Here is a 17263-nt window from a genome sequence, read left to right as displayed (position 1 = left end):
CAAGACAACTTACACAATTGCACCTTACATCCGATTCGGGCAGTCTGCATCTACATCAGGCTATGTGCTATCATCTTGAGTAAAATTTTTCCATTTGGGCCTATCTGTAACAGCACAACACTTAATTCCTTCGCATGTTTAGCTCTTAGGATTTTAGAAGGTGAGAGTACCAGCTGAGTTTCCACATTCAGATCAGACACAAGCGGCAAAACTATCCCTCGAGTTGCAAGTCTTGATTCCAGTATCCAAAATAAATTTCATTTTTTGGGGGGAATTAAATGCTTTGCCTAAATAAACCTTGTTTCAGAATCTGCTTGTTTGATTATAGCAAACTTTTTGTAACCTTTGTCAGACAGTATTATGAGGGAGAAAGACCTGGTGCTAATCAACTTGCTTGGCTCTTTCTTACAAGTGAAATAAGAAGCAGATTAGCGCTGTCTGTGCTCAAAACCATTCCTGTAGTGTGTTTAAAAAAAACTATTTTGTGACTTCTCTTAAAATCCAAACGCCTTCTGTGCACTGATGTTTTTTTACGTCCAATGATGCACATAATGGGCATCCAGTGTAGAACCTCAATTGCATAGTTATGGGAATCGCCAAAGTAGTTCTTATCAGGACTTCAAAATCCAGTCTTTCTGCTGAAGTAATGCAAACGCACTTTTTCCAGCCCCCGCCCAAGCTTTACAGGTTTATTATAATAATAATCCCTGCATTTGATATAGCGCCTTATCACGTTATTGAGACATGCCAAAGCGCTTCACAGAATATATTGTAAAGTGGAGTGACTGTATATCTTGTGGCCGAAACAGTTTATAAATAATGAAAGTTTATTTTTTTTTAACAGTTGCAGCATTGAAACAGTTTGTGAAGATGCACCTCAAGCACCCAGAGGTTCCCTTTTATTTATGTAAGTACAATGGTTTTGGTAGTTCAATAAGACATATTTATTTGCCTTTCTGTGTTGGGGGAAGAAGAGGGTTGATACATCTTCAGAAATATCAGTCCAACTTCTTGGTTGGGACACCACGAGGCACCACGTTGGAAAGGTTTCCTCGCTTCAGCCCAGACAATCCACTCACATCTGATAAAACCTCCCCATTGAGGCTGCCACTGGCGTTCGTATCAAAATGATAGTAATCGTAAATGTAAAATATGTTGTGCTTTTTGCATGGGGTGGGGTGCATTTTCATTTTTCTTTAGTTAGTAAACTTTTTCGTGATATCAGGCCACTGACATAATGGGATCCTAATGTAAATTCCTTCATATTTGGGTTGCATTCTGATTAATTCATACTGAGCCTATTCTTTTCTGAACCATTACATCTGATTATTAATACTTTTTAGAGTTCCCCCTGTTTTGTGTCCCTATCTATTATATATATATCTATATTATATACATATATATAATGGGAGCTCTTTTACAAGAGCACAATGGCTATTCCTTGTATACTGTCCTATTGGTACCCACTTGGTTAAAAGAATCCACTGATGAGAATTTAATGGGCTATCCTTCTGTCAAGTGCTCACACCATTATATGTGCCGGGGGAATAGCTCTGAGGAAAGTTTCAAGAGGTGAAACGAAGTTTAAAATTCGTATTCATTTCAATGGTAGATCATGTTTGAAATGCGTAATATCGCTTTTCCTTCCCTCATCTCCCTCTCTCCCCCACCCCCCCTCCCCTTTCACCCTCTTTCTCTTCCCACGCCACAAACAATGTAAATCTGTTGAACAAATATGCTGCAGATAGCGATGTCTATACCAAGTCATTTAATTTAATCTCTCGGCAAAACTCAGAATGTAAATATTTCATTTGAAAAGTGCCATTTGTGCAACACATGTGGAAATTTGAATTGGTCTGTGGATACCAAAAGGCTTGTTTTGAAGTGAGATTGCCTTGGTTCTCTGCAGTGGAGAGGAGACAGCTGCTGAGCTTCAAATTAGAACTGTAGGTCTCTGCTGTGGAGCGTAAATTGTTCACATAGGCAGTTTTGAGGATAGGGAAACAATATCAGTCAGTGAAGTGGGGTGGGCAGGGGGTGGGGGAGATTTGACCCGGGTCCATCGAGAACTTACCTGGCTCAGTTGGTAGCACTGTTGTCTCCGAGTCAGAAGGTTGTGAATTCAAGTGCCATGTCAGGACTTTGAACTCGTGTAGTCTAGGCTGACACTCCACTACAATGCTGGGTGTTTCCCAGCATTGCCATCCTTCAGATGTGAGGTTAAGTGCTTCTTCCTCTGCCTATTCAGGTGGACGTTAAAAAACTCATGGCTCTATTCAAAAAGAAGACAGGGTTTCTCCCGATGTCAGCAATCCCCCGGATAAAATTGATCATTGACTTCACGGCTTGCCTTGTTCAAATGGGCTGCCACGTTTGCCTACAAAAAATCCACCATCAATACACTTTACAATGTATCATGCAAAGCACTTTTAAGACGTTTCCCCTAACATGAAAGGCACTATATCAATTGTAAGGATTTATTATTGTTTGTATAACTTTGTGTGATCGAGTTAATGCCAGGTTTGAGGCCGTGCTTCAGTATCCGTCCTGGAATGAGTGAGATTCCATGAACAACTGCCAGAAAGATCTGTAACGTTTCATCCTGTTTGTTTGCCCTCCCTGGGGGGAGTAACTCGATCCTGTGCACACGTCTAGAATTTGATTGGGAAATCTACCCAGGAAGATTACAATCTGGTTCCCAAGATAGGGAATCTAAGGCAGGATGCAGATGTTAGCTTCAAAGCCCCCTTCAAGCCTGTGTTGCCAGCTACTTAGTGCACTGTGTAAACTTTGCTCACCATTGTGGGGCAACTTGATGGGTGAAGTGGATTCCTGAAGCTTCCAACTTGCATTGCTTTGCCTTGCGGTTCCGGAGCCTGGAAAGCGGAATCAGTGAATGAGTGATCTCCTTGTATAGCTATCAGAGTGATGGCAAGGCATAAAGGCGTGTGAGAAATTACCATTAGAACTTGTTTTTGAGTTATCCAGCCACTTTGCTGAATCTCTTTGTGAACGTAGAGATTTTTCGGTTGGAAAAACACCTATGTACACTGCAGTGTTTCTCCTTTTCCCAGCCGCTTAATGCTGCAAAACGGGACATTTTCACCGGCAGGTTAGAATCGAGGCGCATTTAAACTTACTGCAAAAAAAACTTCTGATAACCTTGCCGTTATATGGGGCTGGGAGCAGGGCCGAGCTGGGAGTGTAGCCAGGTTAGTGGAATCTGGAGAAAGATGAGAGGCAGCTCACCGGGCACAATGGCAAGTATTAAAGAACTCTCTGTGCTTGAAGAGTTTTTTGTTTTAATTTTATTTTTATTGCATTTCTGGGGAGCTTATTTTTTAAAAAAAACACACGCGCACAATGTTCCAAGATGCTACTACCCAAAGTATCCCACGCAGTGTCTGGTCTGCAGTGTCAGTGATAAGAATAGAAATGCTGTTTGAAAGTAGCCAGTGGATTGCAGTGCAGCCTATAAAACAGCAAACAAAGTTACCGATAACATAAAGCCTGGTCACTTGTGCTCATGGTGAATGAGGTTCCTTTACACTGCCTCAATACTTTCTCCGATACCAAAAGACTAAGTGCAATATCTACTTTCCCCCATATGTACAGTTTTGTTCTGCACTTTTCCTGTTCCAAGTTTTCTTGGGATCCTTCACCCAAATGCAGTAATAATAATAATCTTTGCATTTGATATAGCGCCTTATCATGTCTATTTTCTGCATTGAGCGGGTATGAATCGTGGTGGAGCCCTGTCACTGATACAGCCTTAAGATATTGCAGTAGCTTCTATTGGGTCAACAATACCTGTTATCCTGTTTCTCTGCACAAGTCAGTGAACCTATTGGGATACTGTTTCTGTTTTTCTCTCATAATGGTCTCTCTCTTTCCAGTTATGGCACCACCTAAAGTACTTCTTGATGACTTAACTGAGACACTATTCCAGGTAAGAACATATTGTAAAGGTTTGCTTTTATTTCTCTTTTAAAATCTATTCATGGGCACAAAAAATTCTAGAATCCTTCATTTTGAAAAGTACGTTTCGTTGCAAGACAGAATAGGGCGAGTGAGAGCTGGCATCAGCTCATGCCAACTTTCTACCAAACAACCAGCCACAGAAACATTTTCGGGCCCAAACGAAGACATTTGAGGAAGCATTTAAAGGACTAAAGAGCTTTTGCAATTATGTATAATTACCGATTTCTGTAATTATATCTCATCTTTAATGCACTGCCACCATAGCAAGAAAATGTTTGTGTCTTTGATGCACCAGGTGGAGCACTCTTGTGAGCAAAATTATTCCCTATAATAAACCCAAGGGGAGCAGAAATTTCCTCTAGCCTCCCGAGTAAAAGGCAGAAATATTTCAGAATGTAACTCTTAAAAATGTAATCTTTTGGTAGCAACTATGAAGTGCCCAGATCAAGCTATCTGCTGTACCTGTACATTGTTTTTGAACGGTGTCTTGGGTGCTTTAGCTTGGCGGTGTTCATGAACGGTAATGTGGCAGAGAGCAATTGTGAAAGCTTCGATGTTGCTCATGCTTTTCGGAAGCCCTCATGGAAAATATTCAAGACCCTGTGCAGTTTCAACCATTTTCTGAGCACCTTGTTCTCATTTTCCACAAGGGCTTATTGACATTTCTATAAAAGGACCTTTTCCCCAGCCTCCCTTTAAACTCCCCCAAAAGTATGAAAAAAAAACATTTTATTTTGGAATCAGCTCAAAAGCAGTGGTAAGTCTGGCCAGATCAGTTAGTAATAACCCACAGACAGCAACTTAGTCAACTGACTGGAAGTGAGATGCACCCATTCACCCTCACAGTCAGCCTTCTTGGCTTTGACTACCCTCTCATGTTGAAGCGTGAGTGGGGTAGAAGTGATTGACCCTTTGTGGGATTGTGTATTTTTCTGTGAGATAATGGTTATCTGTGGATGGGGTGATTTTATACAAGCTTTCATACCGATGGGCCAGATAATAGTGCAGTGTTCACAATAAAGTATAGGTTCTTCATTTTCCAAAGGTGTGTGTTAATTACCACTGACTTTTAGATCCACCCTGCAGCATCATCTGTCATGTACCAGGGTTTCAGATTTTTTGCCTCCACCCAATTGCTGTTTGAGGCTAGCCACATCAAAAGGATTGTGATGTCAGGCATGCTTTCTTTATATTGTCTACATTTCAGATATCTTGCCCTATGTTCAATTCTGAAGATCACAGCAAACCCACGCTACTTTTATGTTTAGATTGATGCAGTTTTATTCTGCTACTGCTACTGTTGTAAGGAATGAGCAGCAAGTACAGAATTGTTAGTGGGGCAACAATTTTCATTTTCACTTGTTTAGCATGAGCTGCCGTATTCCTCTGTATCATTGAGCTTTGAATGCTATTGAAGTCGATTGTAACCAATGCTTTAGATTTCAATCGGTGGAACGTGGCACAGAGGGTAATCGACAGCTGGGACGAGGTTATGAGGAAAGGTGGTTGAAGGCTAAGACACTGGCCTTGTGCTGTAATGGAAACACATTAGGGTTAGCACTACGAAGAGATGAGATCAAATTAGCGAAGGGGCTTCTGCATCCTAGTCTCTTTTGTCCTTTGACTTTTCAATGTCAAAATGTAAAATTTACGGTAAGATATTAACCCAGCTCGATTGCAAATTAACAACGAAACTTTTATACAGTACACTTGATTTTTAAGATCTTCTTACAATATTTTGCCTTCATTGGCTGCATTCCTTAACCAGGGTGACATGGCTCATTATAGCAGAGGTGACTGATTACCTGATTGCAAAGATCAAAAGCTCATGGAACAGACTCGGTGGGCTGAATGGCCTCCTCCTGTGCTGAATTATGTCCTGCGCCATCCAATTTTCCAATTTGATGAATGGAATCGTTCTCTGTGCTATCTGTAGCTGATTGTTTCTTGTGCTCCTGTGAGTTAGTATTCAGAGTTGGTGATACCAACATTTAAATTTTTTCAGTGATCAGTTCCAATCTGCAAACATCTAATGGCAGGATTGTGCTGTGTGGATGTCCTGTTACTGTTAGGAATTGAAGCTTCTACAGTTCACCAAACAACTTGAACACTAAATACCAGCATTCACTTGACAGGTTTCAATTGCATGAATAAACCCTTTGTGCGGTTACTGTCTGAGGTGGAAGTTTGATGTACCAAGTGTTTTATCACATGTTTTTATTCCCCTATTTTCACTGTCTTATCTTGCCAGGTTATAATAATAATAAAGCTTGCATTTGATACAACGTCTTGTCACATCGTTGAGATGTTTCAAAAGCACTTTGTGGGATATACTGTAAAGTGGATTGACTTATTTTGTGGGCGAAAGGTGATAGACAGAAGATGGATCTTTATGGCCTGCTCCCCAGATTGATGCAGTGTGCAACGAGAGCAAGTGAGAGAGCATGTTGCAGATTCTGCCTTCCAATGTAGAATGGCTTCACCTTCACTTAGCACTTCCTCATGGGGGTGAGGTTAACATCAGGAGCTGGCCAGGCAGGGAGCGATGGGTGAAAGTACACATGCTGCGATATCTAGTAAATCCGCAGTGTTGTACCAGCTCTGGAAGCTCTTGTGGTGTTCAAGACAAGTGTCTGAAGAGCACTCACCAGAGAAGTACTGAGTTGTGACTATGATGATCTGATGGAGAGCGTTATAATACCACTTTATTGGATTTGATGTGCGGAGAATGACTCTCCTAACTGCTGCCATCGCTTCATTTAATCATTTTGAAGTGCAAAAAAACGGCAAATTTCCGAGTGAAATCTCTCTCGTTACCTGACAGCCACAGAACTGTCTGGAGAGATTTCCTTTGAAATGTTATCTAATGAGAGCTTAACGTGGTTTTGCTGCTTCCTGCCTGTGATGTTGGTGTAATTTTTAAATACAGCAGATAGTTGTTTTACTCCAGCTGTAGTCGGTGCTTGCGTTTGATTTGTTGGACATCACATAGCTCGATAGTTTTTATCTTTATTATGTGCATATTTCAGCGTTTGAACTCTCTTTGTAGATGGTCACTTAACACAAGGAAATGCTTAAGAGCAAGCGACTGATCAAAACAGACACAAGTAATCATGATAAATACTGAACTTGCACTCACAAATTACTGCAGTTCCAGGGAGAAAAACAAAGAATATTCTACTGTTTTTGAGGTATTTGAACATGTAAATACTAGCATTTGGATTTTGATGTGTGCCAGAGACTGCAAAGAGAGAGAGAGAGAACACGCATGTTAACCATTTACCACATGAGAAGCTGATTCACCGACTTATTCAATTTTGTTGGTCACGTTTGAGACTGGAATGTTCTTCTGTTTACCAATCGTGTGGAACAGGAGCCAAACCCCACATATTTTAATAACCTTATCTGTCTTCAAATTACTTAAAGGAAAGGCTTAATAAATAATGAACCTAAGGGAGCTTGAACTGAGACAACTGTGTGTGTGACCCATCAAAGCCCACTCCCTGCTCAGTAGACATCCACCTTATCATGGGTCACTTCCTCTCCGGATGTTCTGATGATCCCGATTCCCTAAGGCAACCAAGCCGAAACATCAGGTCAGCCATCCCTCTCCACCCCTCAACCACAGGTGTCTGGTTCCTTCAGCTGCACAGTCTCCACCCAGCTCCCCCGGGGTGCCTGTTCCTCTGTCTGCTCCTATATTCTCCAGGTTCATTTCTAAACACATATTCATCCAACCCCTTGTTGAAAGAGTTTTTAAAGGTGACATGAGACACATTTTTCTGGAGGGGTGGGGGGGGGGGTGGGTTGGTGGGATGTTTTCCATACATCCACTACTCTGAATATAAGCTATAAGCTCTCCAATTTTAAAGCAACTAGCATTGTGTGATTCTATCCTTGCCATTCCGAGCTGAACACGGAACTAGACAAGTTTTCCTTAATCGTCTTCGCCAAAGCAAACAAGTTCATTTCTGATACGAGGACCTACAGAATGTCAGGAAACATCCCGCTGCTCTTCCCTGAACTTGCTCCAGTGCCTCAGTGCCCTTTTGTGAAGGTAGCGCGCATAAAGCTCACCGCCCATCAGTGGTGGAGTGCCCAGGCCATAAACACCTGCCCATGGCAGCTGCTGTTAGCAATAACATAGTGTGGATGCCCCTGAGTGGTTTCAAGATGGTAACTTTATCTCTGGGTTTGAATATCTGCTCTGAGCCATTTGAGATTTATTTTGGAGTTGGTTGCGTCACCTGAATCCTGACAAGCTTACTGCCTTGCAATGACCCTCGGCTACCCCATTAGCCTCTGTTTGATCAATTCTGTTAAATCTGAATTCTTGATTAACTAGATCCATTGGTTTGGCACTGAGCCAGCCATTATTCGCATGGTTATAGTATTCCTCGCTTTGATCCATCCATCCAGTTGTTCAGATTCTGCTCTACAAAAGACCAGCGGCATTGTAATATAGACTCGAGTGTATTTTTAGACCTTTAGCTATTTGAGAAAGCAACGTGTGTTATTTTACTTCGCAGATCAAACAAATTGTCATTAATGGGATGGCTCGCGGGCCAATTCTCCCGAGCGCCCTTGTCCTGTGCCAAGGGACACAGGACAAGCCATGCCATGCCATTCTTTCCCTTTCATTTATTCATTCACTCATTCATTGTTTCATTCATTTACTCAATGCCCCATAGAAATTCTATGGAAGGAGGAAAAAATCACCTGCATGCCTGCAATCCCTACACAAAATTACACACAGTGAACGGACAGCCACGTGAAATCCCCATAGCCTCAGCTTCAAGGCTAATCTTGACAATTTGATCATTTGAGACATTTGGAGAATTCTTCATTCGAGTCATAATTTGCAACCTTTTTTTTAAGAACTGGCAAGAAAGAGGATTTTAGAATTGCAGATGTTTGTATGGAAGACGTGCTCAGCAAATGTCAGCAAGGCTTCTTTATTAACTTTGATTGGAATTATTGTTCCAATTTCTTTAATGTCCCCTTCACCTTCTGGTGCCTTGCCGAGTGACCTTTGTCCTAAGGACTGACCCTCATTTAGTCCTTCAGGCTTTAACTTTTTGCGCTGATCATCACAGATCTTTCCTGGCAAGAAATTCTCATAACTCATCTCTGGTGCCTCCTTTTGTTGCGTGGCTTTTCCATGCGTGTGTGTGTGTGTGTGTGTGTGTGTGACGCCTGTTGTTTGACTCGAGGTGATGATTTCACTCGCTTAAAGTTGTTGGTTTTCAATCCACTGCCACGCTCGCAGTGATCTGGGATCCTGCCACCTAAATACGCAGGTCTAAAGCAGAAGCAACTTGCGTTTTTACAATGCCTTATTCTGCTAAAGCACTTTAGAGTCATTATTATCCAAGTATTGTCACTGTTATTGCAAGCAAATGCAGGAGCTATTTAAGCCAGCCAAAGTTCACCACAACAAGCCATGAGGTGAATGACCCACTGGGAGATGCACTCTTTCTTTTTCAGTAGTGTTGTGATACAGGATCTCTGACCATCTGAAGACAGGCTGATATGGGGGACTCCTGTGAATGATAATCCTTGCATTTGATATAGCGCTTTTCACGTCTTCTCGACGTCTCAAAGCACTTCACAGAATAGACTGTAAAGTGAATTGACTGTATATTTGTGGGCAAGTTGATGTGAATTTATAACTTACATAAGCTAACAGTTGATCTGCAATGTACATTTCTCACCGCTATGAAAATGCAAACATTACTATATTATTTTGAAGTGCAGGAATAGTCCTGTGTTAGTTATAACAGGGCAATGGGTTTGTTATAGTAGGACAATGGAAAGGGATCAATTGTGATTTGGGTTCAGTGAATAGCATCCAAATACAGTGCGAGTGGGAGGGGATGGAGGTTGTGTGGTCCTATTCTACTCTAGCTACTTTAAGCTTGATCCAACACTTTAAATAAAATGTTCATCACGCTCTATTTTCCAGAACAATAGTTTTTTTTTTCTTTTTTTTAAAGAAAGCACGCCGATACCAATTTTACTTTGAGGATCGACAAGGATTCATCTGTGTTTGATTTTCTGAACTAGAAAGCCAAAGAGAATTGGCAAAGTGAGTGATACGCTGTGCTTTGATCACCACTGCCAATAATAGACTTGTTTATCTGATGGGAGCTTGATGTTTGTTGGCCCTCATCTGGTAATCTGCTGCCTTGATGTAAAAAAGAAATTAATGGCTTCAGGTTAGGAGGAAGAGAGCTAGAGCTTTTAATGGGGCAGGAATAGGAAACTGACAGATGTGAATGATGGACATCAGAGTAGCCCTTTTATTGTGATATCTTTGACATCCAGCTGCCCTGGGGTCTCTTTGCCGTTGACACTTGCTTCCAAATGTCACACTTGTGTTGTCAATATTCAGCGAGCGTTTGGTTCAGAGCGATTTAGCAACCGCTTGAATGTTTTTTTTTTCTTCTGCGTCAATAGCTAATTCAAAGTGCGAGGGAGCAAGAAGTGACATTCCTTTCGAATTATAGAAGAAAACTCGCTCAAAATAAGTTCCTGAAAACCCTGCAATAACAGATTTAGAAGAAACATTAAAATTCTGATAACTTTTATTTTAACCTAAGCCTGCCGATTGAATTTTTTGTCCATTTCTTTCCCCCGTGAATTAAAGGGGCTTCAACTGGCCACAGTTTTCAGATTTCCGTGGAAATCTATAGCTTGTTACCAAAAGCATGTGCTCTCTGGGCAAGCAGGATAACAGTCATTTAAAGCCGTGATTTTAATCCATCAGATTTCCCTGTGAGGAACGAAAATAAATTTACCAACACATGTGGCCACAATATTTATGAAATGCATCTGCTACAACAGCAGTGTGTATCCATTCATGAATTACAAGGCAATATTGTGGACATAATTATCATGCTCATGTACCACTGCTTATTTTCTTAAAGGCAGAAAGGATTATTTCAGGCTTTGAGCCTTAAAACAGTGATCCGTCGATCTTTACCCACATTTCTGCATCTTTAAGAAAGAAAGAGCTTATAGGTAGAAACATCTCGAAGGGCTTCACAGCAATTATCACATGTGGTGACTGATTATTTTAGTAGACAAAGCGGCAGCCATTTTGTGTATAGAGGAGTCCCACATGAGCCATGCGGTGAATAAGTGATTTTAATCTGGAGAATTGTTGGGAGAAACACCCCCCAACCCCCCTAGTTCTGTAAGATCTTTAACATCCATTTGAACAGGTAGATGGATCTTGAAATCAGATTCCCCCAGTACGGCTCTGGTGTGTCAATCGAGACTGACTTTATTTGGGGCTCGAACCCACAACCCTCTCTCAGTGCTCCTCCTTCTTTCAACTTGGTTGCAGTTGAAGGGAGCAGTTTATAACCAAATGAGACCATATGGCTTTGATGAATTATGTTACAACCGTGGCTGGAGTGCTGGAATATAAGCCATCGCTATGGCTCGTAGCTTAGCTTAGAGACTTCTAACCCTGAGTGCCTCAACAGTTAGGGGGCTTAGCATGTGGCATTATGTCCCAAGCATCATAATAGAGCAGTGAGCTTCAGACATTCCACTGAAGATCCAACTTCCATTTAGATTATCCATTAAAATTCTAGCCAATCTGCAATGCCTTACGAATCACAAACTGGAAAGAATTCTTCCCGTCCCAGTGGCTTTCATTTGTCTTCAACTGGAGACGTTCGATTGGAATGCAGTTTGTGTTGTTTTAGTGGGCTAAGCAGTCGACTAATATCTGCGTAGAGTCTGCCAATAAAGTCACCCAACTGTGTACAATTTTCTCTGTGAATGAATGTACTCGCCAATGCAGGAGCCTTTTGAAGTGTACGGTTGCAATCGTTAATTTTGTCTATATAGGGCAACTGTTATTCTCAGGGCTTCCTTCTGTGGGAGTCAGAGGTTCTGCCATGAATTTTCGCTGACCCCTCCAGGCTGTCCCCAAGTCTTTGATGTGCTTGCCCAGATGGTGATTGACAACGTTTCAGTTGCGGCATTAGGAGAGTGGGAAATGGAAAGGACTTTGAACTGAAATCTGTTAAGAACTGCGCACAGTGTTCCTGATTATCTTTCAGAATGTTAATTATTCTGCTTGGTAATTGGCAGAGAATTACAGAAGAGTTTCGACAAATACTAACGCTTCATTAAAAAGAAAATGATTGCTTTTTTTTGTTGGAAAAAATGTACGTGTGCTTTTTTCTTTTGCAAAAGCAAGGCTTAAAGTGGGAGACTTTAAAATTGCGGCTCACCTTACTGGGCCATGCATTATGATTCTGTCAGTCCTGCATTAGAGATTTGTTTTAAATGAGAGTTTGGGACAAGTGACTGGTGCTTTGCACTAAATGTTTGCAGACATTTTGTGGACACATCAACAAAGCGATATTACATAATGGCTTCTTAACAGAGCTAGGAAAAGTTTACGTAACTGCTTTCAGCTTGATTTTTCAAAGTTTAGATTTGAACCCAAAATGCCAGATGAAAAGGAATAGCTGGCCCACAAGACAGAAGTGCTCTTTTCCTGCTAGGAGCAGCTGTAACGTACCGAGCATTCTCGCTTGTCTATTGCGCAATCCAGTCTCGCCATCTTCTATTGATCACTAAGGTTTCATCGTGGATTGGCAGCTGTAAACTATTGTAAACCAACACATTGTCTGTTTCGCCTGTTTTTGGAGTCCTGTAGTCTAGTAGTTAGCCCGCTCGCCTCGCAAGCGAGAGGTCCTGGGTTTGATTACCGGGCAGGGCGAAACCTTAGGCAAGTTTCCTTACTCCACGCGCCTCTGTTTATCTAGCAGTAAATAGGAACCCGGTTGTTAGTCGATTGGCGGGTTGCTTTCTGGCAATAGTAATCCCTACTCCAAAAAATTATTCACTCAGTCCACGACTGTTTGTGGGACATTGCTGTGTGCAATTGACTGCCACTTTTCGCCCACAAAATATACAGTCAATCCACTTTACAGTATTTTCTGGGAAGCTTTGAGACGTCTCAACGACGTGATAAGGCACTATATCAAATGCAAGGACTATTATTAAGAAAGTTTCTCCACGTGTACTGGCTGACAGTACCGTTTGTACAGATCTCACGGCTTTTTCGGCTGCTGTGTTTTGCCTGCAAATCGTCCTTGCTCGATTACCTTCAATCAGTTTTGACGTCACAGACACTGACTGTATCACACGCTGATTGAGAGAGCACTGAGAATGACTGCTTTCAATTTTGCAGAAGCATTTCTGCAAAATGTTAAAATGGTCTAGAATTCTGTCTCTTCACTTCACTCATTTTTATAAAAGGATTTAACTGTAATCAAACAACAGATTGCTGGGGATGAGTTCCAAGAAAGAAATCTAAAGGAAAAGAGTGCTGATAACATCATGGATCATCATCTTAATCCTGAGATTAGATTTCAGTTTTGAGCTCCAGATTTTCTCTCCCCGATACCCCATACGATATTTTAAATTAAAATTCCAGCCTCTGTGCAGAAGGAGCAAGGTTTCTTATCAGTGGAAGAAATTCTTCAGTCTGTTCCACGCTGAATGACGCTTATACGAAAGGTAACCTAGTCCTTTACAGTCATAATGTCGTCTGTTACCCCCCACCCACCACCAGGATTGAGTTTAAAATACATTTCCTCACCTTTAAACCCCCCCACGATCTTGCTCCACCTTACCTCTGTGACCTCCTAAAACCTCAACTCGATTTACCCATTTTTTACCATTTTCCTACCTTTGCTCCGTATCCTTTGATACTTTTATCTAATAAAAACCTATCGAACTCAGGCTTGAAAATTTTGATTTATCCACAGCTTCTGGATTTCCACTACCGTTTGTGTGAAAAAGTGCTTCCTGGTTTCATTCCTAAATGGCCTTAGCTCTAATTTTAAGAAGATGCCCCCTTGTTCTGGATTCCCCCATCAGAAGAAATAATTTCTCTACCTATTTACCCGATCAAATCCCTTCTCATTTTAAACACCTCATTAGATCACTCATCAACCTTCTAAACTCAAGGCAATACAAGACAAGGTTATGCAACCTGTACTCATAATTTAACCCTTTTAGCCCTGGTATCATTCTGGTGAACCTGCGCTGTATGTAGAATAGGTTCTTCTGAATATACTGTACTCTATCCAGTGTGTTTGCAACCTTTATCACCAATTCCAGTCTCTTTTATCTTGTACGTGTTGACATTGTAAAAGAGTAAACCAAATCTTTTTAATTCGGGTCTCAGAACAGGAATGATTCAGAAGTCTGGTATGCTTCGCTAGCCTTGATGTTGTAATTTTATTATTAACAATGTCATAAAACCCAAAGGGGGAAAACAAAAATCCTATAAATTATAGGACTCCTATTTCATCTTCCAATGTTTTTTTACACACACTCCTGCTTTATGTCATCTTACTAGCTGAGATTCTTACCGGATCATGTCATTAAGTTTCAGAACTAGATATTATAAAGGAAATAATGAATGAGGAGCAATGGTAATAAAACTGGTATTACCAGTGCCCTCCATACTAACTGAACCCTCTACTGTTCCCAGCCTTATAATAACAATCTTTGCGATCGATATAGCACCATATCATGTCATCGAGACTTCTCAAAGTCCTTCACAGAATCCATTGTAAAGTGGAGTGACTGTGTATTTTGTGGGTGAAACGCGGTAGCCAATTACGCACAGCTGTATCCCACAAACAGCCGTGGATTTTTTGAGGGATAATTATTCCCGGAAAGCGTTCTGCCAAATCGACTAACAACCGGCGTGCGCACACACACACACACAGTCCATTAGAAATCACTAGCTCAGCGTGTTAGTTATTTTTTTTCTTTCCCCTCTCCCTAACCCAGCGGCAGTAAAGCCAGTAGCGTCCTACTGTCGCCTTGCCTAAGATTAGATAACTCAGCGCAGATCCCGGGAATCAACTCTGCAACCCTCTGGCCATTTTCGTCCTCAATGGCACTGTTGTAATTGGTCTGACATCCCAGCAGCAGCCGCCCTGAGACTGAACCAGAGTGCTGATCATCCCGCTTCAGAAGCGTTTCTCGGCCAGTCGGACACTCCTCCCAGAGCACCTGGAGTCTGGTAGTACTTAGAGTAGAGATTGATCAAAAGATTTTGCCATATCATTAAAGTATCACAGGATCACTTATCACAGGTCCTAATAGCTGTATTAGTCAGCAAATCTTCAGATTGTTTACCTCTTAGCTCCTATCAAGATCACATCAATGTCTCTGTTCAGTCAAAGTACGATTCCCTGTGTCTCAATTAATAAACATTCTGGACTATAACATACAGCTGAATCTTGTTATAACCAACCCTGTTATTACCAACCTCCCATTATGACCATTCTTCCTGATCTTGACGGAATCGAGTCTGGCGAGAAAACCCGTACAAGATGAAATGAGAACGGGAGGTATTTTTTATTAATGAGATTTAACGCCAGGCGTAACCACTTAGAGGATTTCAAACACAACAAAATATTGTTTCAACTGATGGTGCGTTTTGGCAAATGGATAGAACAATCGCTTGGAACCATTGAGAAAGAGAAGAGAATTTCTCCCGGTCTCTCGGCCAACAGTCTTCCATAAGTTGACCATTCGTCTGTTTGTGGGACGATGCAAAATGAGTTGAATCTTTGCATTCTGCCTACGAAAGCAGGGACTGTGTTTGATAGCAATGACTGTGTAATGCACTTTGAGACATTTTGTTGTTGCGATAAGGTGCGTCAACACATTTCTTCTGGTGAAACTCTTTCCTGCTTCTGCTTGACTGTTTGAAATAGAAAAGCAATGCGTGCCTTAACTCCCTCTTTTAAAAAGCGAGCCTGAATTCTGCTTCGGCCACTTTTTTGGTGTTAGATTTTCTATGTTCCAGCAACCCTCTACGTATTTTTTTAATTCCTGACCTCTCTGTCTGGTTGGTAACCATGTTAAATTGAAAATCAGATCAGACCTGAAGCCTGACCTCTGAAGGCTCAATCTGTTCTGGTCTGTGGCCTGTTTTTTTCTGAGTTACATTGATAAGTCATCATGAGCTGAATCTCTGCCAGAGTTCACAGCTTAGTGGGCACATGGCGGTGGGGGGGGTGGTGGAGGAAGTGCTGGCAGGAAGGCCCAGTATTAATGTGGCTTCAGTCCAGGCCAGCCAGGCAGCTTAAACAGAATGCCCTGGCACCTTTACAGAAACGCTTCTCGCTCTCTTCCTTTTGATCAGTGTGACACCGAGCGAAGTTCCGTGCAAAGTCCCTGCAGTTGCGTGCTGCAACAGAGTGTTCTGGAACTTGCGATGGGGCGGGGGAACAAACAGCCCGCCCTGCGACGAGGCCGAGAGGCTCACCTCTGACAGTGAAAGCAGTGTGCTGTAGGGTAGAGACAGTCTCTTTTTTTTTCTTATTGGTATTCAGACTGATCGGAGCACGCCACGAAACCGCTGGATAATCGTGACATCGGTGTATTGGAATTTAGGAGGAATTTCTGCCTCTCAGGAAGTCACAGGATTCCTCTCCAGCAACCGCAGCAGTTCCTGTTCAAAATAAGTACCACGTTCGAAAGCTTAAAAGGGAAAGAATTGGGGTGTGTGTGTATATATAGATGGCTCGCTCGGGCAGCGCATGAAACCCTTTCCCCCTGTGGCCCAACCTTCACTTCGGTGGGTGGGGCCTTCGGCGATGGTGGGCATGGCATTCGATTGCCAGGGACTTCAGCGCCATCTTCCTCTTAACATTCCAAATGAATTTGCCCTGTGACCTCCTGTATTCCACATCCTCTCTCTCTCTGCACTGTATGACAGACCCTCAGTCAATGAGGACATGGAGTGTCCTTCGGGGTCTTCGTGTGGTCGGACTCTGTGGCCCGTGGGCAGGAGCCGTTGTTCACCCCCCGGTTTCCATCCTCGTTTAAAGTGTTTGATAAACCAGGTAGACAATAGCAACACACACACACACAGACAAACATACATATATACATACATAAACACACACACACACGGCAGAACTTGGACTGAGAATCGCTCAGTTGGTACCGATTAACCTTGTAACTTGTGAGGTTTGAATGTAGGAGGATGCCAGCTATTGCCTTCAAGTAATATTCAGCCCATTTTAAAATAATTGCCTGAACAGTGGTGAGCTTTAAATGCTACTTGGCCACAGAACAAGTTAGCTGTGCTATGTTTGGTCAGAGAGTCTAACTTATTTGCCTGATTTTCAATGCTCAATCGGACAGGTGCCAAAATGCAGAACTTGGCTACTAGGTTATTGTCTGGCAGTCAGACTCTCCCCAGGATACGCTTTTTCTG

The 17263-nt window shown here is 42.0% G+C and overlaps 1 protein-coding gene across 1 annotated transcript in view; it reads left to right on the top strand.

The window, feature by feature from the left end:
- The window catches only part of aspscr1 (ASPSCR1 tether for SLC2A4, UBX domain containing), a 67377-nt gene that overhangs the window by 40478 nt on the left and 9636 nt on the right, over window positions 1-17263 (top strand). Inside the window, exons 12-13 of the mRNA XM_042342532.1 lie at window positions 845-907; window positions 3897-3949. Coding sequence (XP_042198466.1) covers window positions 845-907; window positions 3897-3949 — 116 coding nt within the window. The remainder of the gene's footprint in view (window positions 1-844; window positions 908-3896; window positions 3950-17263) is intronic.

Source organism: Callorhinchus milii, unplaced genomic scaffold (genome assembly GCF_018977255.1).
Source record: "Callorhinchus milii isolate IMCB2004 unplaced genomic scaffold, IMCB_Cmil_1.0 Scaffold20, whole genome shotgun sequence".
NCBI classification, from domain to species: Eukaryota; Metazoa; Chordata; class Chondrichthyes; order Chimaeriformes; family Callorhinchidae; genus Callorhinchus; species Callorhinchus milii.
The sequence above is the reverse complement of the archived record's forward strand: the minus strand, read 5'-3'. Positions and strand labels throughout refer to the sequence as shown.